General features: G+C 43.0%; 1 protein-coding gene across 3 annotated transcripts; it reads right to left on the bottom strand.

Moving 5' to 3' along the window:
* On the bottom strand, nt 1-27,926 carry LOC110536051 (rabphilin-3A). Of its 3 annotated transcripts, none has more exons than XM_021621565.2 (19): nt 27,462-27,926; nt 14,033-14,241; nt 11,986-12,079; nt 11,778-11,789; nt 11,113-11,241; nt 10,763-10,892; nt 10,492-10,575; nt 9,760-9,934; nt 8,253-8,438; nt 7,940-8,122; nt 5,303-5,382; nt 5,067-5,141; nt 4,694-4,803; nt 4,391-4,517; nt 4,234-4,290; nt 3,904-4,058; nt 3,580-3,661; nt 3,297-3,393; nt 1-3,190 (listed from the first exon to the last, which is right to left on the bottom strand). In XM_021621565.2, exons 3-19 carry the CDS (start codon nt 12,057-12,059, stop codon nt 3,060-3,062), a joined length of 1,887 nt encoding a protein of 628 aa, XP_021477240.2. In that variant the 5' UTR covers nt 12,060-12,079; nt 14,033-14,241; nt 27,462-27,926; the 3' UTR covers nt 1-3,059. The 3 variants fall into 3 exon arrangements, with proteins under 3 accessions (XP_021477240.2, XP_021477241.2, XP_021477242.2); XM_021621566.2 differs by having other exon boundaries at nt 14,043-14,241; nt 27,462-27,925; XM_021621567.2 differs by lacking the exon at nt 14,033-14,241.
* Between the last annotated feature and the right edge of the window lie 47 nt (nt 27,927-27,973).

The raw sequence follows: 27,973 nt of genomic DNA on the forward strand, positions 1-27,973 counted from the left end.
TCAAGTTTGTCCATTTCAGATAGCTTTTATTGATCTGTGTAAACCTAACTCCTTGTAAAATCTTTACATGCAAATTCATTTGCAAACATACATAGATATTTAAATGTATTTTCTCTCCAGTGCATGCACTACTTATTTACAGTTACATAAATAAAACCAACAAATCATTTCATTAAATACTGTAGGCAGAAAAAAATAGATAACAGTTGTGTCCTCTTTATGTTTAGAGATACTTACTATCTAGAAGAGAAAATAGAAACTAATGAAGGTTAAAGACCACTGAACTGGTTCCAGAACAGAACAGGTAGGCTACAGTAGTACTGTAGAACCAGTGAAAATCAAGTGCATACGCAACAAAATAATGTTGAAATTGTGGCCACTGGTGGACAACAAGACAACACAGTTCAGACAGGCTCTCATTACTGCGTGAGCCCCTGGTTTTACCCATCAAAGGAGGAGACAGAGCACTTGGTGAAAAGGCATCACTCTATGGATGAGATTAATCTCCATTAATATTCTGCCTTCAGGAACTAGTCGGTGAGATCCATTTGTTAATGTGCCCACTGAGTGTTATCTGAGCTCTGGGTACAGGGTCCTAGCTGTGGTCTCATCCCTGTCACATTACCAAGCTGAGGATGCTCCGAAGAGAGGCTAAAGTAGCCTGTCACATCAACTCATTTATAATCCATTGGAAACCAAATGATAACAGCAATAGTCCTAATACTCATGCAGCATATATTAATGTATGTTGCGGTGGCCTCAGTGTTTTAAAAAAGCATTTGGAACAATGTTAAGGGTTAGAGACGTAAACCATCAAATTACAATAGAATTTGTATCTTAAAAAGTCTATGTATATATCGTGAACCACAAGACGTCTCATGCATAGGGGTTTTTGAGAAACTTGCAAACAGCTGTATAAATTGAGGTCATTCCATTGTATAAGGTGTGCTTTGCTTGAATTGCGGTAATTGGTCAACAGCCACACGCCAAAGCTTTGAGTGATTGGTGCAGCAGAAAAGGATGGGGCAGGAAGGGAGGGGCCCAGTGTGGGTAAAAGGGGTGGGGGTGTGTGACTGCTCCAGGCACAGAAAACACGGGTCACGAGCACAGTGCATGCAAGTTAAGCAGCACATTCTCTTACGACAGCTTTACATTGTCTTATTTAGTATGTCTAAGGTGGAGCAGGCTTTAAGTGTCAGTGAAAAATCTGATAATGTGCATTCAATGTAAAAATTGTCAGTCAGTAGACAACCTCTGTAAGCTGTCATTGTAAACCATGTGCAATAGGGAAGTACACACCTGTCATAGTAGACATCTCATTACTAGCCAGGGAAATAATATGTTTTCCTGTCTCCTCTCTCCCTTCACAAAGACCTGAACCAGATGGTCAACTTTTCAGAGCAAACATTCTCATTAAAAAAATATAAAAAAATCGAACTACCTCTATAAACCAACCTGGTCTCAGAGCATTTTGTATTTTCTTTACGTAAATCCGAGACACTCCATTCAGTATGATATGGTACGTGTTGTATGGTATATATTCATTTGTGGTTTTCCATCTCCCATTTCAAATGATATGTTAAAGATTACAACTCTTATTATATGTTACGAATTTGCAAAATGCATAATATATTATGAATTTGCAAAACGTATGATATGTTAAACATTCTAGCTAGGTGGCTAGGTGGATAACGTTAGCTAGCTGGCTAACGTTAGCTAGGCTAGGGGTTAAGGTTAAGGTTAAGTGTAGGAGTTAGGTTAAAGGGTTAAGGTTAGGGTTAACTAAAAGGGTTAAGGTTAGGGGAAGGGTTAGCTAGCATGCTAAGTAGTTGCAAAATAGCTAAAAAGTACTAAGTAGTAGAAAAGTTGCTAATTAGCTAAAATGTAAAAGTTGTCATTGATGAGATTCAAATTCGCAACCTTTGGGTTGCTAGGCATTTGCAGTATACGCTGACCCACCCCACTCTACCTTAAGTAACCATCTGTCTTATGTAACCATACCAAACGTAACATATCATGCTAATTTGAGTTTCCTGGATTTACATGTACAATGTTAAGTCTAGTCAATGAGACCAGGGTGCTATAAACAGGACTCAAATAAGGACTAAAAGTGAACACTTGACAGAAATTGATTACATTTTGTTCTACCAGGAGTGCAATCATTCAAAATCTTAAAAAATAAAAAAATAAATATGAGTTACTTAAATTGCCTATTAATTTTAGTATGTAATACGTTAAAAAACAAAGAAATATACTCTCCAAACTAAATGTCATTGAATTGATTTGTGAATCATGCCCTTTTTCATAGTCCAGAATATGTTTATCCTCAATTTCAGAAGATCAGCAGCATGTGAAACATCTTCGTGAGAATGCCATAATATTAATTAGATATCATTAAATAAACAGCTGTGTGTCCTCAGAGTGTTTTCATGTGGTTTTGCGTTCTCATACAAGTGGTAATAATACCGTATGGTGTCATTTTACCAGAAATGAAGGATTACAACCTGCCAGTCTAATGAACTTCATAGTTCATTGGGTGCTGCAGATGTTATCCCACATAGAATGCCATAACATATTGCTTTGTCGTCTTTTGTGCTAGTGCATTTCAAATGGATTTTTATTTAGTTTGGGATGTGTCACATTCAATAACACCTTCAACAGGCATGATAGTCTCAATGCAACTGTATACTGCAATGTCAAACATTAACGTCATTTTTTGCCTTAAATTGTTGCTTTTGAAGGATGATTTTAAAGTATACCATGTTTTGCCTCTTGGGGAGTCCACTTGGTAGATACGTCTCAGTAAAGGGGGAGAAATAGGAGAAGGGAATATCACACCTGGGAAACAGGGCAGGATGGAAAGGGTGCATGTGGTGGGTTGGGTTGAGGGCATGAAAGAATGACGACAGCCAGACAGGAAGACTACCGGTAAGTACAATAATACTAAAACTAAAATGAAGGTTCTTGGGGAGGTGTGGAGGGAGGTTAGACAGGGTAATGTGAGAGAGGAGAGGGGGCTGAGTGTAGAGGGAGAGGACTTAACTCATGCAAGGTGGGGGTTAGTTGCTGTTGACAGGATTCTCATTCAACAGGGTGTGCCAGCGCTCTATCTTCTTGTCCTTGTTCTTCAGGCACTCATACCAGTGCTTCAGCTGCTCCCCTTTGGCTGTGATGCCCAACTGACACCCACCTACAGCAGACCAGCAGATAGGGAGGGGAGGGTGAGAGGACTGGCACAACATGGAACAATTCAACGAGGTCTAGTAGATCTCGAAAGCACCTCCTATGGATCTTACCGATGTAATCGTTGGATTTCCCAATGTCGTAGTCCCACACTGAGATGTCCAGGGTCTTCTTAGCCAGGTCGCTGTGCTTGATGTCATAGCTAAATTCCTGTAACACAACAAGTGAGAAGTCATCCCCCTCACGATCTCCAATAAATGGAATTTAAATCAGTACACAAATCAATATATTGAGGTATTGACAGACATTTAATATTAAAAGCACAAACAAAGTACTGCTGTCAGATGGTTACTTCTGTCTTGTATTATTATTGCAAGACACCAACAGGGAACTGACCTCGTTGTACTCTGGGTTCAGGGTTTTCTTCTTGATATTTGTTTTGTTCTTGGCCTTCTTCCCCATATCAGGTTTCAGGCATCTAAACACATCACATACAAGACAAACATATTTTGATGTTGTCATCCTGCATTTGGGGATAGGAAGTAAATTGCAAAACCGATGTATTCTACTGTGCAAATGAATAACTTTGACATAATTCAATTTGTTTTGATATTTCAGAGAAAAGTGAATACTTCATCATGTAAACACTGGAAAAGTGTTAGAGAAGAACGTGTGTTTGTAATCACTCCTGATAGCAATCACAGTGAAACAGACACGGACATTTCGACGAATGGGTCAGAGTATCCATTGGCGTCCATGGAGGCCAGGTGAACGCAGCGCACCACACCCACAAGCAGGCGGTTCTGCTGGGTGCTGTACATGAGGGAGATAAGGATACGACCACGCTCCTCCACATCTCCACCATCCTTTCCACCCTGGAGAGAGCGGGGGTGAGATTGGGAGGTTAGAGAGAAAGAGAAAACAGGGAGCGAAAGATGGGTAAGAGAGAATGGAAGAGTGTCATTTTATATCATATCATGAAGACATGATTTGTATGAGGACACGTAGCGGTAGTCCACATGCCCACGCATGCTGGTCATACACCAATACCTCATCCTCATAGAGCGAAATGCCTCGAGCCCCTCCAGCTGTTGCGGTCTTCTTTGTCTGTGGAAGGATATGGATATGGGTGGTCCAATCAGACATTGAAACAAATGGGACTCTTACTGTATATTTAATGTGAGAAGCAGGATGATATACTACTTACCGGGACTACTCTCTCTAGACACACGTTGAAGTTTTTCTTCTGGTTGATCTTCAGTTTCTTCAGTGCAACGCGAGTTTCTCCGATAAACTCATTATGTCCAAACTTGTCCTCATCACAGACAGAGATCCTGCATCAACCAATACAAGACATCAATAATATTGGATCATAACATCCAAAGTAAAACAATTCAGCCCTTAGATAAAACCATGTCAACAAATGGAGACAACAAGACAGGAATGTGGTTTAGTGTTGTCTTTATGTTTAGTGAACCCTGTGTTTTGTTTCTCTGCTTTCAGTATCCACCTGAGAGTCTTGCGCTGCATGTCCTCATCTGTGAGTCCGTGGTAGACCAGGGTCTCGTTCCATGCTGGGTTACGGGTGTTTCTCAGGGTTTTGGTGCGTAACTTGGTGGACTGCAGCACATGAGAGTAGATACAAGAGATCAAGATGAGGAACTTGACTTCAGCACTTATATCTGAGGCTGGATTGAGGCAATGGAGCTTCATATGTAGTACAATGGATAATCCTTATGCCACAAGGTGGCAGGCTTGAGCTAATGGCGTGTATCATAGCATCACAGACATAATAATTTTTCTGAATCATGACACATGCCATAATAAATACACAAGCATATGTTAACCCCCTGGTAGAAAATAAGGGAGGTGAATTCCATCACCTTACTGGCCCCTGGCAGCAGATGCAGCTTGACATATGGATCAGCCAGTCCATTGGAGTCCATGGGCTTCAGTCCCTGAGGGGAAGACAAGACAACACATACTCTTTATGTCACCAGACAGGACAGAAGGGACAAGGAGTCCCTGTAAATGTTATCTACTGCGGCAGCATCTTTTAAACACAGGCCACTTCAGTGTAATTGTCTCAGGGTGAGTAAATAAGTGCAATAGGTGGTACCTTGGCTTTAAGGATGCTGCAGTGGAGACTGTTGTTCTCCTGCTCATAAAGCAAGCTGAACTCCAGCGCGCCAAGAGTGGCTGAAAAACATCCAGGGCAGTCATTAGATCAGATAACAGACAGGGTGTCTACTTTGACTGCACTGGAACACAGACACTAGCAGTACATCTAAGACAAAAGGCACTGAGTTGTAAAGAGAGTCTAGACTAGGAAAGATTCTCAAAGTATCAGAAAACATTGAGACTGCCGGCAGTAAGAGACATGAGCTTCACGCCAGAGGGCAGACAAAAGAACAGAAGATCAAGCAGTGAACTGATAAAGGAGGGAGAAATGCATAATCCAACAGTGAATCTGCAGCCTAAATGGTCTGTAAACATGCATCCGTCCACATATTAATAGAAAATTCCATTAAATAGCAGCAAAATATTATTGTAATATCAAGGAAACTAAAAATCGCAAAGGAACACATTCGGGAAAATAATGTTCTAGTTAAAAAGACAGAAATACCCCAATTCATAACAGAATATGAAAAATGTAAATAAAAATAGATTGATAAGAGTAAAAAGTACTGGACATTCAGCTACAGAGCAGTTGAATGGGAGTCTATACATAGATGTGAATGGAGGACAAAACTGAGATGATACTGATAATCAATAGGTTTAAATCTATCATCCCTTCATCTAAAACAGTAAACCCCCAACAGCTCCAAACCACCACATTGTAATGGTTGGAAGGCTAGCTTTTAAAACCTGCAACTCCAGTAGTCCAGTGCACTGAAATCTCTCTAACTCCTACCAGCCCTTACACATCCCGAGCTAATACAATTTCAAATGGCTGGAAAACATTAAGAGTACAGACAGACAACTGAAAATGCACAAATGTAATTTGTATGATATAATGCCATCTCCAGTAACTACAGTGCCTTGATACAGCCACCACCATGCTTGTAAATATGAAGAGTGGTATTCAGTGATGTGTTGTGTTGGATTTGCCCCAAACATAATGCTTTGTATTAAGGACATCAAGTTAATTTCATTGCCACATTTTTTGCAGTTTTACTTTAGAGCCTTATTGCAAACAAGATGCATGTTTTGGAATATTAGGTTAGTATTGTGGAATAACTACAATGTTGTTGATCCATCCTCAGTTTTCCTGTCACAGCCATTAAACTTTGTAACCGTTTTAAAGTCACCATTGGCCTCATAGTGAAATCTCTGATTGGTTTCCTTCCTCTTCGGCAACTGAGTTAGGAAGGACGCCTTCATCTTTGTAGTGACTGGGTGTATTGATACACCATCCAAAGTGTAATTAATATCGTCACCATGCTCAAAGGGATATTCAATGTCTGCTTTTTTATTTTTTATCCATCTACCAAGGTGCCCTTCTATGCGAGGCATTGGAAAACCTCCCTGGTCTTTGTGGTTGAATCTGTGTTTGAAATTCACTGCTCAACTGAGAGACCTTACATATAATTGTATGAGTGGGGTACAGAGAATAGGTAGTCATTCAAAAATCATGTTAGACACTATTATTGCAGACAGAGTCCATGGTACTTATTATATGACTTGTTAAGTACCTTTTTACTTCTGAACTTATTTAGGCTTGCCATAACAATGGGGTTAAATACTTATTGAGTCAAGACATTTCAGCTCTTCCTTTTTTTAAATATATTGTTTTATTTAAAAAATAAACTGACATTGTTGGGTATTGCGTAGGCCAATGACACAAAATCTCAATGTAATCCATTTTAAATTCAGGCTGTAACACATCAAAATGTAAAAAGCCAAGGGGTGTGAATACTTCTGAAGGCACTGTAGATGCAAACAAATGATGTACTACTACCAACCCTTTATACCACTGAGCATACAGAACTAGGACATCTCTGAGTAACTGATCCTGCACAACAGGACCTGACTGTCCTAGCACTGCCCACTCCATAGATAACTACAACCAATGAAGCCTCCGCTATTTCTGCCATTTCTGCTGTAACATTTGGGAACTAATCAAACACAAGGGCAATATAGATCCCGTCAGAGCTCTCGTATCACAAATACTGGGTTCTGTGCTAAATTCCCAGACCTCAAAGTAAATTAAAGCCCCATCCCCCAGGGAGAGAGGAAAGGCTATTCACCGCTAGAGGGATGGAACATGACGTACGACTGGCATGACACGATTCCCATCACTCAAGGGAGACATTTAAAAAAATGGTTCCATTACAGTTTCTCATTACAGACTCACTATTGACTCGTTTTACATCCTCTTACACTTTACTTCCAAGATATTGATTCACATGCTTGGATAACATATGGTGGGTATCGTATATCATCTCCAATCGAGCTCCATGAATTCTACTAGAAGGATACACGTTGGCTGCTAGTATTATTAGATGATTCATATGCTTAGAATGCTACAAAGACCATCGACTCAAAAGAGTAAGAGATCAAACATGGAGATGTTACAACAGACTGGATAAAAGTGTCTGCTGAATGACTATGTAAACAAATAGAAATGCAAAGAGCAGAGTCTTTATATGTTGACTTAAAACAGCCTGGAATACGTGGAGAGAGATCGCTGAAGCAACAGACACAGAGCCCATGTTGTAGAGGTCTAAGTTGGAAGGACAAGATGGTCACTTACTGGCCTCATCTGAGTCACAGCTGTTTGCATCCTCCTCCTCCTCAGGCGGGGGTGGTTGTTGTCGAGCAGGAGGGGGGTTGTAGGTGGCAGGCTGTCTCTTCTCCTCCCGCATTGCAGGAGTCACTCTATCCTCCGCTGGAGTAGTGATAGTGGAGTAGCCACCTCCCTCCATCTCCAGTGGAGCTACAAGCACATACAAGGTAATGATTTGTTTTTTATGCGTTGGTCACTCATAATTCCATCCTCTATGAATGAAAAGTGTGTTTCAGTATCAAGGTCTGGTCTGGTGATGTGAGTCCAGCTTTTTCCCTACCCTGCTTGACTGATGCTGCTGGAGGGGGCCTGGAGCTCTGGACTGTAACAGCCTTCTGCAGCACCACTGGGCTGTTCTGGGCACCTCCCTCAGTGTAGCCAGGACTAGCCCCACCAGCGGCAATGCGAACCTCTGTCGGCTTATGGGCCACAGGTGGTTTGCCAGCACGCCCCTGTGATTCTGGTCCTGCAACACACATGCACACATGAACAAGCGTGCACACATATAGGCACACACACACACACGTCAATGTATCACTGAGACTACGCTGCAGTGGAATCCATAATTCTCCCTAGTCTCTGTGAATCCTTTTGATGTTGCAGTTTTTCCAATGCACAGGCATTGACCTACATACAGTACAACAAGCAGTGGCAGGCAACCTTGATCACATCATGAAGCCTGGCTTTTTACTCTACCTTTCCCCCTTACTATCTTTTATGAGGATATCTCACTACAATGGCAATGACACTGCTGCAAGTGGGAGCAGATTGCCAGGGCACCCTGGAGGTGCCAGGCTTGCCCCAGCATGTACTTCCCACTACCTAACTGAAACCACCCACTCCTGGATCTGGCTGTCTGGGAGGAGGTAGCAGTGCCCATTCTGTAAAACAGATCTGGGCTTTCATGGTAAGGATGAGAAATGAATAACAGAAATAAATGTTTGGAGGGACTGGAAGCCAGTGGGAGTTCACAACATCTGATGATGTTTGTCTGATGAAACTGGAGAGATGGTGCTTTGAGAGAGTGGCTATAGGGCAAGTATGGTACTCTAATGTACAGTACTGGGTCGAGGATTGGGTTTGGATGGTAGCATGATTAGGTTCTGTTGAAGTAATACTGGTGTTGACTGAATGACTCACCTGCTCCCTGCTGGCCATAACTAGGAGCGTGACTCTCCTCTGGACTTGGGAGATAGGCAGCACAGGACACTGAGTCTTTCTCACCCCTACAAACTCTTACTTCTGCTTGGTCTTCTGTAATGTTTCGTATCCGACTTCAGCACGGGAGGCTGCTGAGGGGAGGATGACTCATAATAATGGCTGAAGAGGAGTAAATGGAATGGTTTTTCATTCCATTCCATTTATTCCATTGCAGCCATTACTATGAGCCCCTCCTCCCCAATTAAGGTGCCACCAGCCGCCTGTGGTACATGTTCAAGAATTAGGACCTCTCCTGTGTGTACATTGCCCACTGGGATACGTTGCCAACAAAAGACAAAATAGGTCTGCTAAATTTAGAAATCTGAAATCAGTCTTCATCTTCGCTAAAGAACATTGTAGATACAATTCAGGCTTTCCGTTGCTTTCTTTTTCAAGTCGTTTTAGAATGTAATATTGAGTTCAGGGCAACATAATTCCCATTTAGCTATAATTAGTTCGCTGAATCTGTTTCATTCTGCCGGCTAGTTAATGAAAACAGACCAAGCCTGTATCTACTTTGCCACTCTCACAAGCCAAGAAAGCAATCAACCTGAAACAACTCCCACAGCTCTGTCTGGCCTGGTTACCTCTGGCCTGTGCCTGTGGCAGATCACCAGCAGCCCTGGGGTCAGAGGCTGCTGGCTCCTGGGGTTCTGAGGCCCGCTGGGCGCTTGACTCTCTGGACTTGGAGATGGGCATGGGCGAGGGCAGGAACTGCTTGGGGAAGCCTTTAAAGAACCAGGCACCAGATCGCTTCCACACCTAAGAGATGATGAAGAATCTTTTATCTTTCAGATCCCCAATAGCTGATGCCATGACAACAGCTAGTCTCATGGGGTCCAAAAAGAATGGCCTGCGTCATACAAGCTTTAACACTGACACCTACAATCTTAGAAAAAAGGTGCTATCTAGAACCTAAAAGGGTTCTTCGGCTGTCCCCATAGCAAGAGCCCTATTTTGTTCCAGGTAGAACCATTTTTTGTTCCAGGTAGAACCCTTTTGAGTTCCATGTAGAACCCTTTACACAGAGAGTTCTACATGGAACCCAAAAGAGTTCTATCTGGAACCAAAAAGGGTTCTACTTGGAACCAAAAATGGTTCTCCTATGGGGACAGCTGAAGAACCCTTTTGGATGCCTTTTTTTGTAAGAGAGTACACTCACTGTTAATCTCCCTGATCCCTTGTCTCGCTTGAAGTGAATCGTCACTTTGTATTTTTCACCCACCATGTCTTTTAATTCACTATGACACTATGTAACATCACGCTATGACATATCCCTGTCATATCCCTGTCACCATGTGTTTCACAGAAACACTCACCTCTCGCTGTTCGCTGCAGATCTTGCAGAGCCACACAGAGCACGGCCGGCTCCCACTCTGCACTCCACACTTGGTGCACATGTGCTACATTAGAGGAGACACAGGTTCACAAAGAGGTCACAATGTCATAAATTACCGTACCATTTCATTGCTCAGGCTCTATTGTGGCCTAACATGGTCCGTAATAGCCTATCAGAGCAAAAGCTTTAGTGCCTTTGCCTTCTAGGGATGGGCCAAAAACCAATCTTTCCAACCCCCGTGCTGCACATACCTTTTTGCAGTCCTCACACACCACTGAGCTGACCCCTGGCACACCCAGCTGCTCCCCACACAGCAGACAGCGGTTCACCCCGTCCCCACACACCGTCTTCTTCATGTCATCTAGACGGTTCACCAGGCGCCTGCAGCAGTTGGGACAACTCTCATTACAGCCAATTACTAGTAGTACATAAAGTTCAGTTGGATAAATGTGGTAATGATAGTCCAACTGATTGAATAATGTTGTCTGTAATTCTATCATCTTGTGCAGCATTTTTGCAGAGCTGAAAATGTAACAACACTGAGGTATGCAATGCAATGGAGCTCCAATCTATTAGCTCAGAATGTCTCTTCAGTTCTCACCCAATTCTCTCCTGCTCCATGGCCTCCATCTTCTCAGCGCGGGCAATCACACCGTTAATGATCTCCTTCTCCTCGTCAGTCAGGTCCGGAGCGCCGGGACCAGGCCTGACCTGGTTAGTCCAGTTACCCCTGACAACCACACAGGAAAACTGTCTGGGGCTGAGGCATGCATGGTTTGCTAGTCCAGGTCAAACCCTCAGACATACAGTGTGAAATCAAATGTACATGCAAAATAACGCTCAAACAGAAGAGTGGACAAATAGACAGCGATATGCAATAGACAAAGACACAGCGGTATGCAATAGACAAAGAGACAGCGGTATGCAATAGACAAAGAGACAGCGGTATGCAATAGACAAAGAGACAGCGGTATGCAATAGACAAATAGACAGCGGTATGCAATAGACAAAGAGACAGCGGTATGCAATAGACAAAGAGACAGGACGTAATACAAATAATACCATAATGGCATAATGCACATTTGCACATTGTACCAACACCCCGTCATTGTGTCCGAAACATATGTGAACATACAATCATTCACGAGTGAATCTACACTTACCTATTAACATACCGTACATACACAAACACACACTATAATAGTAGATTGGAGCAGTGCAGAGGGGGGAAGATAAGAGAGATGGAGTGAGAGCTTTTCTACTTACTGTTCCTTATCACTGAGTCCCAGCCAGGGCAGAGATGAGAATAAAACAGACAGGAGAGGAAAACATTTATTATTTCCTGGGAAGGCATGGAAGGGTTAACTGCACCATGAAGGGTTAACTGCACCATGCAGCAGGCAGCTGTGCCCGGCGATTCCCGCAGGGTGCTTAGTGTACCCAGTGTTCCTGCTGTTCTGCCACCAGTTCTTACTTGGCATGCATGCTCCTCTGCCTGTCGTTGGGTACCCAGCGGTCCGAGCTACCGCCCATCACTGCGTCCGTCATGGCTGCTGCACTATAGCCCTCTGCAGGTGGACACACACAGAGATGAGACACACACAGTTAAATGATAAATGCTACATACAAGAACTTCTTATACTGAAAAAATATATAAACTTTATGAGATGAAATAAAAGATCCCAGAAATGTTTGTTTTGTTTACATTTAGTTTACATCCCTGTTAGTGAGCAATTCTCCCTTGCCAAAATAATCCATCCACCTGACAGGTGAGGCATATCAAGAAGCTGAATAAACAGCATGATAATTACACAGGTACACCTTGTGCTGGGCACAATAAAAGAGCACTCTAAAATGTGCAGTTTTGTCACAACACAATGCCACAGATGACTCAAGTTTTGAGGGACCGTACAATTGGCTTGCTGACTGCAGGAATGACCACCAGAGCTGTTGCCAGATAATTTAATGTTCATTTTTCTACCATAAGCCGCCCCCAACGTCATTTTAGAGAATTTGGCAGTACGTCCAACCAGCCTGTTCAGTGTTGTAACCGACTTCAGTGGCCAAATGCTCACCTTCGATGGCCACTGGCACGCTGAAGAAGTGTGCTCTTCACAGATAAATCCCGGTTTCAACTGTACCGGGAAGATGGCAGACAGCGTGTATAGCGTTGTGTGGGTGAGCGGTTTGCTGATGTCAACGTTGTGAACAGAGTGCCCCATGGTGGCGGTGGGTTTATGGTATGGGCAGGCATAAGCTACAGACAACGAACACAATTGCATTTTATCGATGGCAATTTAAGAGATACCGTAACGAGATCCTGAGGCCCATTGTCGTGGCATTCATACGCTGCCATCCCCTCATGTTTCACCATGATAATGGACGACCCCGTGTTGCAAGGAGCTGTACACAATTCCTGGAATCTGAACATTTCCCTGTTCTTCCAAGGCCTGCATACTCAACAGACATGTCACCCATTGAGCATGTTTGGGATGCTCTGGATCGACGTGTACGACAGCGTGTTCCAGTTCCTGCCAATATCCAGAAACTTTGCACAGCTATTGAAGAGGAGTGGGACAACATTCTACAGGCTACAATCAACAGCCTGATCAACTCTATGCGAAGGAGATGTGTTGCACTGCATGAGACAAATGATGGTCACACCAAATGTTGACTGGTTTTCTGATCCACACCCCTACCTTTTTTTAAAGGTACTGTATCTGTGACCAACAGAGCCATAGCTGTATTTACAGTCATGTGAAATCCATAGATTAGGGCCTAATTTATTTATTTAAATGGATTGATTTCCTTATATGAAATGTAACTCAAAATTGTTGCATGTTGCGTTTATATTTTTGTTCAGTGTAGCTACAGAGACTCATTGCCCTAAATCACTTAGGCTGTATTTTAAGATGTGCAATAACGTTCTGTGATATCTTCATTGGAAACAACATGAACAATTCTCCTCTTGTCACACATGAAATTAATATGGGTCACACATTGTTAAGATTATTACGCTGAATTGTTTAATCAAAGTTATCTTCTCATCTTTACCACAACTCAAATCAACCCATGAAATCCATGCAGGAAAGAATAACTAACTGTCAATTGACACAATTTATTGACGGTCACATTTAATCTCCCCTGCTTATGCAGCACCGACTTCAGCACTAATATTGCTGCACTCTCATCAGCAGGCAGAACCCTCTGTCTGCTCCAAGTGTGTGGGCCAGGATTGCAATGGCCTTGAATTGGCTTGTCACCACACACACTTACTCTAATTGATGTAAGAGTCTGATACTGATACAGTACATTACGATACCAACAAGGGCTATGAATAGCAATCATATCAGCCGTGATCTGTGTAAACTCTTATGGTAACAATCGATAAACCATGTCTCCCAATGTCTAGCCAATTCTTACAGTACAATCCATGTTTATGTGCCACAGTGATGCAACCACAGCAAAGTGACAAAAAGATACCTGCAGAAATCAATAGGAGTTTAGTGAACTGAATGTACCTGTACGCACCGGGTGTGTGTAGGTGCACGTTCACGAGACTCAAAACTCCTAAGGGCCACCACCAGGCAGAACGAGGAGCGACACCCAACCAGCAACAAGGCGGGTCCTCGGGGAATGAGCAGGGTGGGGAGGGTCAACAATCCTCTTTCCACAGCAGCCTGTCTCCGTTTTAGAGGCTCCTCCTTCCAAGGCTGACGATAGCAGGGAACTGAGATGTGATGTGGCGTGATTGAAGAGAGCGAGGGTGAGACAGAAAAAGAGAGAGAATAAAGAAAGTGTAAGGAAGGAGGAAAAATAAAAATCATTCAATCTAATTTGTCTTTAGTTTGCTCTGATTACTCCACAGAACTCCAGATGAGCACTGCAGAACATAGCTAGAAGTGAGAGAGAGAGAGAGAGAGAGAGAGAGAGAGAGAGAGAGAGAGAGAGAGAGAGAGAGAGAGAGAGAGAGAGAGTGAGAGAGAGACAGAGAGAGTGAGAGAGAGAGGTGCGGGGTGATGCTGATCTGCAGTATTAACTCCTGTAGGCTAAACACTCCAACTTATTCTGATACTGCTTGTTCATTGAAATCACCAGCAGAATGCACAACCATTTCCATGTGGGAGGATGCCTTATTGTATTAGCCTGGAACCTGTCACACTATGCAAATGTAGACTACAGTAAGTGCACCCGGCATTCATTCATTATTTCCCACTGTCCAGCTCGCGAAGGGAACAACATAAATGTATAACACTGTATACACCCCATAGGCTGAGTCTCACAACTATGATTCTCCTTTACTGCACACAAAATGAATCATCCTCTTTTGTTCAGGATGGTTATCCTGGGGAGGCAGATAGAGAGAGAGGAGAGGAGGGGGAGCAGAGGTGGAGAGATACTCAGACATACACTACACAGACACTGGACGAGCAGCTCTCACCCAGACAAAGCTTTGTATCGCTGCAGATAGACACTGTTGCGTCACTGGGGTGAGTGTGCAAGAGAAAACGCCTCAGCTGAAGTAGGTTTCCTGTCAGTGTTGGCTGCACGGAGCTCATTAGCAGAGACCTTCAGGGGACTGATTCAGAGAAAGGACACGACATGCTGGTCAACAGCCTTCAACAGCCTTCAACAGCTTTCCCTTTCTGTCTCAATAAGTATGATGCAGGGTTGGCACTTAGTCTGAATCATCTTTACTATGACCCTCATTCAGTGTTGGAGAGTCAACCAGCTCACCATTCCTTCATCTCATTCAGTGTTGGAGAGTCAACCAGCTCACCATTCCTTCATCTCATTCAGTGTTGGAGAGTCGACCAGCTCGTCATTCATTCATCTCATTCAGTGTTGGAGAGTCAACCAGCTCGTCATTCATTCATCTCATTCAGTGTTGGAGAGTCAACCAGCTCGCCATTCATTCATCTCATTCAGTGTTGGAGAGTCAACCAGCTTGCCATTTATTCATCTCATTCAGTGTTGGAGAGTCAACCAGCTCGTCATTCATTCATCTCATTCAGTGTTGGAGAGTCAACCAGCTTGTCATTCATTCATCTCATTCAGTGTTAGAGAGTCAACCAGCTCGCCATTCATTCATCTCATTCAGTGTTAGTCAACCAGCTTGCCATTTATTAATCTCATTTAGTGTTGGAGAGTCAACCAGCTCGTCATTCATTCATCTCATTCAGTGTTGGAGAGTCAACCAGCTTGTCATTCATTCATCTCATTCAGTGTTAGTCAACCAGCTCGCCATTCATTCATCTCATTCAAGTGAGTCAGTCAGGCTGTGTATTGTGCCTTGAGAAGAAGCTGGCATTTTCTCCTGCATTTTTCCAAATGACAGGGGTCTGAGAGCCAGCACTGTGCACTGCACAGCACAGCGGTGCCCGGGGACAGGAGAAACAACCATGCAGAACCATGTGAAGCTGTGCCAGAAAAGAATAATGGAAGACAGAGGGTGAGATGGGGGAGGAGAAAGAGAGGCGGAGACACGGAGGAAACCTGAGCACCAACATCGTTGTCTCCTTCGTCATTAACATCACGCATCCCCTCATACAGGGGTGGAAGGGACCCATTTAGAAACCTGTGACTCAAAATGACTAACAGGATAGTCCATAGGCCTACTAGTGTGTGTCATTTAGGAGCCCAGCCTCACGTCCCCTCCAACCCAACTTGTTCGCAGGGGAGAGATAAAACGTGTTTCCAGCAATGTTCCAATGGTGTTCCTGAACTACTTGAATGTACAGCTGTAAAACAAAGGGAAAAAAGATTTCAAACACTACTAGGTATAGAATGACTAGCTTGCTCCCTCCCATTGTAGTATGAATTGGACACTGACTATAAAACTTGCTTTGATCTTTAAAAACTGGGGAGGGTGAGACATGAGAGGCTTTTTGAGATACATCATACAGTAAGTACCCTTACTGAAGCTCTGACTGCAATGGACACACCGCTCTGCCAAGACACTCTCTCTCTCTCTCTCTCTCTCTCATAACAGGGAGCTGACTACCTTGCATCTTTTTATTACAGCACACAGCACAATATCAAGACCATTATGACCACAATCACTTCCTTTCATTTCCAAATGGCACTGGGTTATGTCCCACCTTCATATCATTTTTAATGGAGATACACCATTACAGGAGTCCTTCTGCACTGAATTTCCAGTGTAAGAATTCCTCTGCCCTGCTCTGAGACAAGAGAGAAATGCCTTAAGTGGGTTAATGAGACTCTGAGATCAATGCAAACTCCCACGATTGGTTTTAGTTTAATTAATCATTCATCGGGGTAGTGTTCCTATTGTGACTCACAGAATTGAAAGTTATTTAGGGGTGGAGCTTGAAAAAGCCTGTGTCCGGCTTCAGGGCACTGCTGCTACAGCCGCCAGCCACCACCCACCTACCTACATGGCTTGCCATTGGCTGTTGTTGACTCCCTGTGACAAAAAAGGGCTGTACTGCTGAGCTCCACAGCCAATCCCTTTTGAGAGGTATTGATGGCAAGTTGATGCATTAATCACTCTTCTGTTCAAGGGGCTTTGTGTCATCATTCCACCAAGAATCACACTATAACCATAAGTGAATTTACATTACACACACAATAGATATTGATGTGAGAAGCACAAAAGCACACTTTCCCACATGAAATATTACATTTCTGCCATTAAGTTGCTATATGCTAAGAAAGGACCACCATGCTCTCAGAATCTTCAGTAAGTCTACCACAGAACCAGCTGCTGAAGGGCTTGTGCCTCTGCTCTGCCTCTGTCTGTCAACCACACCCTCCTTATGCTGAGCTGAGCTGGCCTTTTAGCCATAAAAACCTGGAAATAATGTTAGCAGAGGACTAACAAAAGCCATTAGGAAAAAAACACACTGATTGGTTGGCACAGGATGTTGCCCTGTAAAGACCACTTGTGTGTAGCAGTGCTGACAAGTCCCCCAAGCCCACCCCTTATTAAACCTTTTTCCCACTATCAAACCGAACCATACCATTCTGCATGTTACAGTGGACAGGGTAGGAATGTTTTATTGGGGTGGTTACAGAAATATTCTTGCTGGTTTCAGCACAGTGGGACTGATTGAGGACTCAACCAGCCAATTCTCTACATTAAAAAAAAGCACAAGCTACTGACCGTTGGCAGTATTAAGCGCAGCTGCAGAGATGCTTGGTAGTGGGGTCCTGGACCAGAGCCTTTGGCATCACTGATCTGTGTGGGTAGGTGGGAGGTAGTCAGGACTCCTGGGGTGTGCACCGATGGGCCTCCAGGGTGGCGCAGTGGTCTAAGGCACTGCATCGCAGCGCTAGCGCCACCAGAGACTCTGGGTTCGCGCCCAGGCTCTGTCGCAGCCGGCCGTGACCGGGAGGTCCATGGGGAGACGCACAATTGGCCTAGCGTCGTCCGGGTTAGGGAGGGTTTGTCTCATCGCGCACCAGCGACTCCTGTGGTGGGCTGGGTGCCATGCACGCTAACCAAGGTCGACAGGGTAAAATTTTAAAAATATATATATACAGTGCCTTGCGAAAGTATTCGGCCCCCTTGAACTTTGCAACCTTTTGCCACATTTCAGGCTTCAAACATAAAGATATAAAACTGTATTTTTTTGTGAAGAACAAATCAAATCATGAAGTGGAACGACATTTATTGAAATATTTCAAACTTTTTGAACAAATCAAAAACTGAAAAATTGGGCGTGCAAAATTATTCAGCCCCTTTACTTTCAGTGCAGCAAACTCTCTCCAGAAGTTCAGTGAGGATCTCTGAATGATCCAATGTTGACCTAAATGACTAATGATGATAAATACAATCCACCTGTGTGTAATCAAGTCTCCGTATAAATGCACCTGCACTGTGATAGTCTCAGAGGTCCGTTAAAAGCGCAGAGAGCATCATGAAGAACAAGGAACACACCAGGCAGGTCCGAGATACTGTTGTGAAGAAGTTTAAAGCCGGATTTGGATACAAAAAGATTTCCCAAGCTTTAAACATCCCAAGGAGCACTGTGCAAGCGATAATATTGAAATGGAAGGAGTATCAGACCACTGCAAATCTACCAAGACCTGGCCGTCCCTCTAAACTTTCAGCTCATACAAGGAGAAGACTGATCAAAGATGCAGCCAAGAGGCCCATGATCACTCTGGATGAACTGCAGAGATCTACAGCTGAGGTGGGAGACTCTGTCCATAGGACAACAATCAGTCGTATACTGCACAAATCTGGTCTTTATGGAAGAGTGGCAAGAAGAAAGCCATTTCTTAAAGATATCCATAAAAAATGTTGTTTAAAGTTTGCCACAAGCCACCTGGGAGACACACCAAACATGTGGAAGAAGGTGCTCTGGTCAGATGAAACCAAAATTGAACTTTTTGGCAACAATGCAAAACGTTATGTTTGGCGTAAAAGCAACACAGCTGAACACACCATCCCCACTGTCAAACATGGTGGTGGCAGCATCATGGTTTGGGCCTGCTTTTCTTCAGCAGGGACAGGGAAGATGGTTAAAATTGATGGGAAGATGGATGGAGCCAAATACAGGACCATTCTGGAAGAAAACCTGATGGAGTCTGCAAAAGACCTGAGACTGGGACGGAGATTTGTCTTCCAACAAGACAATGATCCAAAACATAAAGCAAAAAACTACAATGGAATGGTTCAAAAATAAACATATCCAGGTGTTAGAATGGCCAAGTCAAAGTCCAGACCTGAATCCAATCGAGAATCTGTGGAAAGAACTGAAAACTGCTGTTCACAAATACTCTCCATCCAACCTCACTGAGCTCGAGCTGTTTTGAAAGGAGGAATGGGAAAAAATGTCAGTCTCTCGATGTGCAAAACTGATAGAGACATACGCCAAGCGACTTACAGCTGTAATCGCAGCAAAAGGTGGCGCTACAAAGTATTAACTTAAGGGGGCTGAATAATTTTGCACGCCCAATTTTTCAGTTTTTGATTTGTTAAAAAAGTTTGAAATATCCAATAAATGTCGTTCCACTTCATGATTGTGTCCCACTTGTTGATTCTTCACAAAAAAATACAGTTTTATATCTTTATGTTTGAAGCCTGAAATGTGGCAAAAGGTTGCAAAGTTCAAGGGGGCCGAATACTTTCGCAAGGCACTGTATATTAAAAAAAGAGAGTGGAAGAAGCCCAGAGAGTCCTTGTCTTGTTTGCCCTCACACAATTTTACCCCCTTTTCTCCTATGCCCTCACACACAAATGCTCCGTTCATGGAAATGAACATTTCCATTTCAGAATATGAAAGTTTCTGGCGAAAAACATAATTATATTTCAGTGATAAGAAGCACTGAAGCATCCAACGGGCAATGGGCTGATGCAGCCAATCTTTAAAAAGCTATCTTTACAGAAGTGTTTGTATATCAGTCATGGTATTTCCTTGAAAGGTACTCTGAAATAACCTTTTTCCTACTCTTCAACAAAGCAGTGGTTTCTGTTTGGGAAGCTTTTCTTTGGGCTTTCTTAACTATCAGATTATCAATGAAACAATTTCATATAACAACATGTGGAACGAACATGCCTCTCCGACATGTAGAACAACTCTATTTGTGGAATTTTTATCTTCAGTGTTTGGCAACTGAATGTGGTTATACCTACATCCATTACTTGATGCTGAAATTACATTTTGAATATTTTTATGAGGTTTGATGAATGATTTACATGGTCAGAGTCACTCTCCCATGCTCATACTCACTTTGGCTCATTCATCCTCTAACTTGCACTCCCTACGTTATCCTTAAATCTAATCAACTTTCTCATTATAACCCATGAAACGCCGCATTCCAAAATTGTATCTTTGTCATTGGGATCAAAGAGTGCTTCTGGCGTTAATGTGTTCTGGGGAAATGGGCAGGGGACTGGGGAGGCCATTGGTTTGAATGAAAGGCCCATTCTCCGTCAGCCCAGCAGGAGAGGGGGGTGAGATGGGGAGATAGCAACCCTGAGGCCTACATATGGACAGAACTGTAAAGCACTGCACCAAGTAACCCTCTACTGCAGGACAAAAACTTTGCTCAGCATTTCTTAATTATTTACAACTCCCACCCCATCCTCCACTGCTCCTCACTCCAGTGAAGTGGGTTCTCTTTCTCCTTTTTAAGGCCTTAGTGTGCACTTTAGTTATTCATTACTTTATCTGCAAGACATTGTGTGTCTGAACACGTACAGTGGGCTCTGGGGGGAAAGGAAGAAGGAGAAAAAATGATGCGATAAAGGAGAGCTTGGCAGGAAGGAGGGATGGGAGGGAGGACAGGAAAGGGGCTTCTTTTGGGAGCCTGTTGGTATGCCAGTTGATGAGAGATGTGGCTGTGGTTTAGCGGAGGGGAGGGGCTCTTCCAGGTCTAGGACATACAGTACATGTCACATATGGTGCTCTTCGACCGTACCACCAGTGTTACACTAGTGTACTGTATACACCCAAATGTTATAATAGGGAAATAGTGTTTCCATAGTTAGGGCTGACACTGAGACTTGTGAAGAGAGTCATTGTAAATAATTTGTTCTGAACTGACTTGCCTAGTTAAATAAAGATTCAATTAAATAAATGAAAATAAAAGGAGCAGAATCAACAACCTCTGCATAATCAAAACAGTTGCTTTGTGAGAAGCTGTTAAAGTTCACAGTTAGCCATTTTTATGTAAATGTCATCAGAAAAATACAAGAGGCCTGGCTTTGGCTCCAAGTGAGAGCATATCCGCCGGAGCCATGGCCCAGTGAGACACGGCTGCCAACCTGCGTAGATGGAAAGTTTGAGCCTTTTGGGTAAAGCACTGGGGTAAATCCTGTATATGGAAATGTGCCATACAGTATTAGCCCTGTTTTCAGTCATATGAACGGGTCAGCAGGGACCATCTGTGTGGCCATCTGTGAGGAACAAAGAGGCAGCTTCACCTCTCTTCGGATGGGAGAGGATGGCCCTCCCTAGGTCTCACAGCCACCACCACTTCCACTAGGGAGGCATATTTCCAAATTCAGCCCCTTTGGGTAAAAAACAGGAAAGACCCTCCTGTGACCAACAAGCACTTGCGCTGTCGCTACCCTGCAGACATGGCAATTTCATCCAAATAAAGCCAATGAGAGAGGGGACTGGAGAGGGTTGGCACACAAACACATACAAATGATAAGTACACACTCACACACATACTGTACAAACAACACTTCACACATAAATAGGATGCAATTGTACCTATGGTATCTTAGCATGATGAAAACAAATACAAATCTACAGCCATCTTCAGCAAAAATATATTCAATTCCAACATTATATGTTGCATGTGTAGGCCAATTTAAATTGAGTCATTGAACAATTGCAATCTTGACTTTGGTAACCTGAAAATGCAAACATTATGCAGACACCATTCATCATAAAGGCAGCATCCACCTGATTATATTTCAGGATGGGCTCCTCGTCCCTCATGTGCTCTCAGCTCATAGTCTGGTGACTCATCCTTGCCGTACCCCAGAAGTGAGAAGAGGGACGTGGAGATTAAACTAGAGTTGCGAGTCATTTTCCACTCATTTCCTCACTACCTCTCTCCATCTCAGGAAGACAAGCATAATCAGATGTGCATGGGGCATTACATTAAACCACGCATCTTCCAATGTCAAAATCTCATGGCTTATATTGTTACTCACAAGCCTTGAAATATGGCTATTAAACTAGACATGTTTGTACGTGGCCTAAGTGGAGGAGGGAAATAGAATCGCATCCCTTTCTGTCTTTATTGTCTCTCTGAGGATAATGGCAATGCCTCTGGTGGGCCCCCGGCTGTTCTGCTGGAAATCAGCCATGAGGAGCTGGCACACTTCAGCTGCTGGCTATCTGACACTCCCTCTGGCCCCGCCAGAAAACTAGCAGGTACCATGTCCCTGAGTGTTTTTCAACAGATCCCTGTTTGCAAACAAAGAGCCCCCTCGCACCCACAGGTCTCTCTTGAAAAAAGGATTTTCATCTCAAGGAGACTAACCTAGTTAAATGTTTATTTGATTTTATTTAACCTTTATTTAACTAGCAAAGTCAGTTTAACCTTAATCAACAAATAAAGTTTAAATACATTTTAAAAACATACACCGAAAGATGATCTAGAATTCAGCTATTCAGATAGGAGTCAGGTGTATAGGTTAAAGTTTAAGTGGCTTGTTTGTAATGAAAGTTGCTCAGTTGGCCTCAATTCTGACCCTGAGGCATTCCTCTTGATGTGACATGTTGTGTCCTGACTCCTGACATTCATGTTCAACCTGTTTAAGTACAGCTTAAGTTGCAGTGATGTGACAAGACAGGGAGATATGTTACGATCTGACTGTGTTGCATGTACTCACTCCTCAGCTTCCTCCCATCAGACAGCCTCAACCGTACAGCAGGATGATGAATACATCAATTGTGCACTGAAGCAGAGTGTATTGACAAACTGGTAGGGATTGCGATCTGCTTCAATTATCAATTCCAAAAACAGATTCCACATGCAAAGATTGATTATTTATTTATATGGATTTGGAAATTTTGGGTGAGGTTGTCAGTCAGCTTTTCTTTAACATTTAATGACCTGTGATAGGACACGCTTTGATTAAAAAAGGTAGTTTCAGCAGTTTGATTACAAGGGAAACCCCTTGGTGACAGATTTGATGATAAGCTTAGGCAGTACCACTCAACACTCACTCCCTCTCTACAATTACCCCATTAGGAAAGGCTTTTGATGAGCCAACTGTCTTAATGACCTGCCACTTGGTGATGTAGTGGGATCAGCAGTGGTCCTCTCCATCGCCACAGCTTAGGTTGGTCTGTCTATTCTGCTAAAGGGTTGCCAGTGGCAACATAAGAGGGCCTGTTATCCTCCGTTAATTTTAGAACAATCTTATCTATTGGACTGAGTCTGCAGTTGATTCTCTCTATTGGGGTGTGAGCCACTTGTCAAAGATTCAACCCTCATCAAAGCCAGGCTATAGATATGGCCAGTTCTGATTCTAAACCTCTCTTTTGGGTGGACTGTGGAGTTATTGTTTCATCAATGGCCCTTCTCTTCATCACCACAGTAGCTTTCGGAGAGCTGTGATAACAAGTGTCCAGGGGAACCCACTCTGTCAATCGATCCTGATCCCACGCCTTGATGATCCTTAGAGGAGTACAAAGAAAAACATCTCACTCCCTTTGGACATGGAGACACAACACACACATAACCAGTCATATAGCTATCCAATCAACAAACTGTGTACAGCAGTCATGTACGTAAAAAAAATACACAAATTCATGCTCAGAAATCAAATACAATATGATACAGTTCAGGCTTTTATCTTTCCCCAAATATGGATTTCCGAGGAACATGAAGAAGAGGAACAGAACTACCTTTACCATCTGTGACCATGGTAACAGGGAGATCAGAAGAAGAAAGTCGGATTGATAAAATACTGTGTGTGTGTGTGTGTGTGTGTGTGTGTGTGTGTGTGTGTGTGTGTGTGTGTGTGTGTGTGTGTGTGTGTGTGTGTGTGTGTGTGTGTGTGTGTGTGTGTGTGTGTGCGTGTGTGTTTTGTGTGTGTGGGGGGGGGGGGGATACGTGTGTGCATGAGTGTACGTGTGCGTGCGTCACGTTAAATCTAAATTCAGAGGAAAAATAAATAGGGGTACAAAACACATGGCTAATTACTAATGACTAGTGTGCTTGGAAAAACTCTGAGCCTCAATTTCAATCCTTAATAATGCCTCCAGCCTGATGGCCTTCCTTCAGTCCTAGAAGTAGAATCGAACAAGAACCAGTCCCCTAAGAAAGCATGGTCTAAGGAAACAAACCCAAAGATACTGGAATATGGGTACATCTGCCTTCCAGCCTTAAATTATGTAGTTCGCTTGCAGAGCACTTATCTGTCTCTTTCCAATCTTTTTTCTACCTCTTTCATGACCACCTCTCTCTCTCTCTCTGTCTCTCTCTCTCTCTCTCTGAGAGAAGAAGCCACTACTCCAAAACCGCCATAAAAAAGCCAGACTACAGTTTGCAACTGCACATGGGGACAAAGATCGTACTTTTTGGAGAAATGTTCTCTAGTCTGATGAAACAAAAGTTGTGGCAAAATGGCTTAAGGACAACAAAGTCAGGGTATTGGAGTGGCCATCACAAAGCCCTGACCTCAATCCCATAGAAAATTTGTAGGCAGAACTGAAAAGGTGTGTGTGAGCAAGGAGGCCTACAAACCTGACTCAGTTACACCAGCTCTGTCAGGAGGAATGGGCCAAAATTCACCCAACTTATTGTGGGAAGCTTGTGGAAAGCTACCTGAAAAATTTGTCCCAAGAGAAACTATTTAAAGTCAATGCTACCAAATACTAATTGAGTGTATGTAAACTTCTGACCCACTGGGAATGTGATGAAAGAAATAAAAGCTGAAATAAATCATTCTCCCTACTATTATTCTGACATTTCACATTCTTAAAATAAAGTGGTGATCCTAACTGACCTAAAGACAGGGCATTTTTAAAAGGATTAAATGACAGGATTTGTGAAAAACTGAGTTTAAATGTATTTGACTAAGGTGTATGTAAACTTCCGACTTCAACTGTAGAAGGGATTGATGGGACGTGTAGGGATAGGACGGTAATATGGTGTGGTGTTTTTAATGCCCATAAAGAAATCTGGGGAAGTACGCATTAAGATAACAATAGTAGTATAGTCGAAGAATTTATGATTAGTGTGTTCAACTGTATATATACTGTATATACCAAACATTAGGAACACCTTCCTAATATGGAGTGCTACCCCGTTGCCCTCAGAACAGCCTCAATTAGTTGGGGTATGTACTCTACAAGGTGTCGAAAGCATTACACAGGGATGCTGGCCCATGTTGACTCCAATGCTTCCCTCAATTGTGTTAAGTTTGCCGAATGTAATTTGGGTGGTGACCATTCTTGACACACACAGGAAACTGTTGAGCTTGAAAAACCCAGCAGCGTTGCAGTTCTTGACACAAACCCGTGCGCCTGGCACCTACTACCATACCCCGTTCAAAGGCACTTAAATATTTTGTCTTGCCCATTCACGCTCTGAATGGCACACATACACCTCCATGTCTCAATTGTCTCAAGGCTTAAAAATCCTTCTTTAATTTGTCTCCTCCCCTTCATCTACACTGATTGAAGTGGATTTAACAGGTGACATCAATAAGGGATCACTTATATTCACATGGTCAGTCTGTCATGGAAAGAGCAGGTGTTCCTAATGTTTTGTACACTCAGTGTATACTGTATATGGTGTGAAGCTCATCTTTTCCTCCCCCTCTCACTCCCCCTGTCTCTTGACACACATGGTCACATTTTTCCTCCTCTCTCGCCATTCCATTCTCTTTCTCTACAGCAGCTGATGTACATAGATAGCATGGTAGAGAGAGAAGCAGAGAGAGAGAAAGAGAACGAGAGCGTGCAAGGGTGTTGACCAATCGCTACAGTAGTTGCTCATGGGAGAGGAGGCAACTGCAGATATCGGAAGCCGTTCATTCAGTCTTATCTCCCCTCCCCCATGTAATCGCCATGCTTCAGGACTATGGCGACAGTTTGAGATGGTCATTTCAGGGTTTCTCAGTATAGTCAGTGTTTCGCCTAGATTTTCACTAGATTAGGCTTCCCTGAGTAAATGGACCACAGGACCAGTCCATGCTTGGTTTTAACCTCAACAATAAAACAATGGCACAACCATCAGGAAAACATAAGCCTTATGGTTGTGACATTGTTCTATTGGTCAGGGGATGTTTGGTATGTGATGTCTCAATCTCCTCTTCAGGGCATATTGAGAACAGGGGTGGGGGGCCAGGGGTATCTGAACCATAGCCATGTTGAGGTTAAAACCAAAACCAACCATAGACTGGTCCTGTGGTCCATTATTCAGGCAAATCAAATCTAGGGGATAATCGAGGCGAAACACTGACTATACCGAGAGAACCTGAAATGATGATAGTACTCCCAATACCACCATCCCCAACTCTTGTCATAGACTTGAAGCAATCATTTAGAATCAATCTGCCTGAGTCAGGTCTGGAGTGGAGGCACATCAAGCACGGATGTGTTTCTCTCAAATCCTGCAGCAACGCCCAGGGATGAGATGAGAGGAAGCTTACTGCAACCACAGCATCTCCCAAATGACTTACCAGGGCTCTTGTCCCACATCACAACTGCAACAAGGAATCATCCAGACCTGAGAGAATGAATTGAAGTCTGCCACCAATCTCATTGTAAAGAGGCACATAGGCACATGGGTGTGTAGAGACGTTGGTGGAGTAATGGAGACTGCATGAAGCTTTGCCATAATCAGTGGTTATTAATGGACCACATTATTCATGAATTAAATGGATAATAAATTCAAGTATGTCAAAGAATCATGAGCCTATACCAATTAATCAGCATACATATGACGCTGTATTTTACAACAGACAGACTGTAGCCTAATATCAGTTTTATAGAAGCATTGGTTTATGCTAAACATAAAATGACGTCAGTAAAGCTTGCACCTTACTGTTTAGTCGGCTGTATGGCACAGTATACATACTATTGGTATTTAAGTAATTTCACTCATCCAAAGCTTTTGTTAGAGCTGAAAACAATATGCTATCTATTTACTTGGTTTCATCTTCACGTTCATAAGGTAGATAAAAACTATGTTCCATTGGGTCATTTTACAGAAATAGCATCATATTGCATACCATAGGTCTATGTAATAATTATATAATTTTCGAATTCAAATAAATGTTCATTGAGATCATTCAGATAAACTGAAGCGCAGCGAGCGCTCCATCAATGTTTCATGACAGAATCAGCTAGTTCCCATATGTGTGCACTATGTTCCTTTATTCATGCAACTGCAGTTGTGGAAAAAATATTGAATAAAAGCACACTGAAATGCAATACGTGAAATACAGCCTAATGCTCACAATAGATGCAGACCGTTAGAAAACCGTAGCAAGCCTACCTGAGATTCCAGCCCTCTCTCGAAGGAAGATGTCAGGGTATGACGCGGACCCATTTTATACTGTAGGCTACTTGGAATCAACAGAAAAACCGTTCATTGCGCATGCAACGCCTGTCACGAGCAATATTTTTGCGAAGAGGGGTGCTTCGTTTTCAATTCTTTATAACACCGTCGCTAAGGGGCTGATCTCCACACAATGCGCCCTGCGTGGGCTCTCTCCTCTGTGGTAAGCTCTTGGTACTCTGGGAAGAAGACCCCTGCATCCAAGTAGCCTCCATTGATGCTCAAGTGGACTCTTGCCTGGTTCTACTTTAGATTTGTCTTGGTTTCTTGGTTCTACATTTTTCTTGCAACTTACAATTTAATTGAATGGCTACACTAGCTGCATGAAAGTAGACAAAACACTTTCAGTAAAAACTTTCCAATAGCCTAGCCTTTTAACATTGAACCTTATTTTAATGGATTTGATTGGATTGGATGCTCAATCCGCCTCCTGGTCGGGGTAACATTAT

Source organism: Oncorhynchus mykiss, chromosome 11 (assembly GCF_013265735.2).
Source record: "Oncorhynchus mykiss isolate Arlee chromosome 11, USDA_OmykA_1.1, whole genome shotgun sequence".
Lineage (NCBI taxonomy): Eukaryota > Metazoa > Chordata > Actinopteri > Salmoniformes > Salmonidae > Oncorhynchus > Oncorhynchus mykiss.

Excerpts from the sequence above, each read along its gene's own strand:
- LOC110536051 (XM_021621567.2), bottom strand. The coding sequence starts at position 12,059 with ATGACGGACGCAGTGATGGGCGGTAGCTCGGACCGCTGGGTACCCAAC. Across the intron at positions 4,291-4,390 it reads GTCTAGAGAGAGTAGTCCCG|ACAAAGAAGACCGCAACAGC; the intron begins GTAAGTAGTATA and ends ATCCTTCCACAG. Across the intron at positions 3,662-3,903 it reads TCTGACCCATTCGTCGAAAT|ATGCCTGAAACCTGATATGG; the intron begins GTCCGTGTCTGT and ends TGATGTGTTTAG.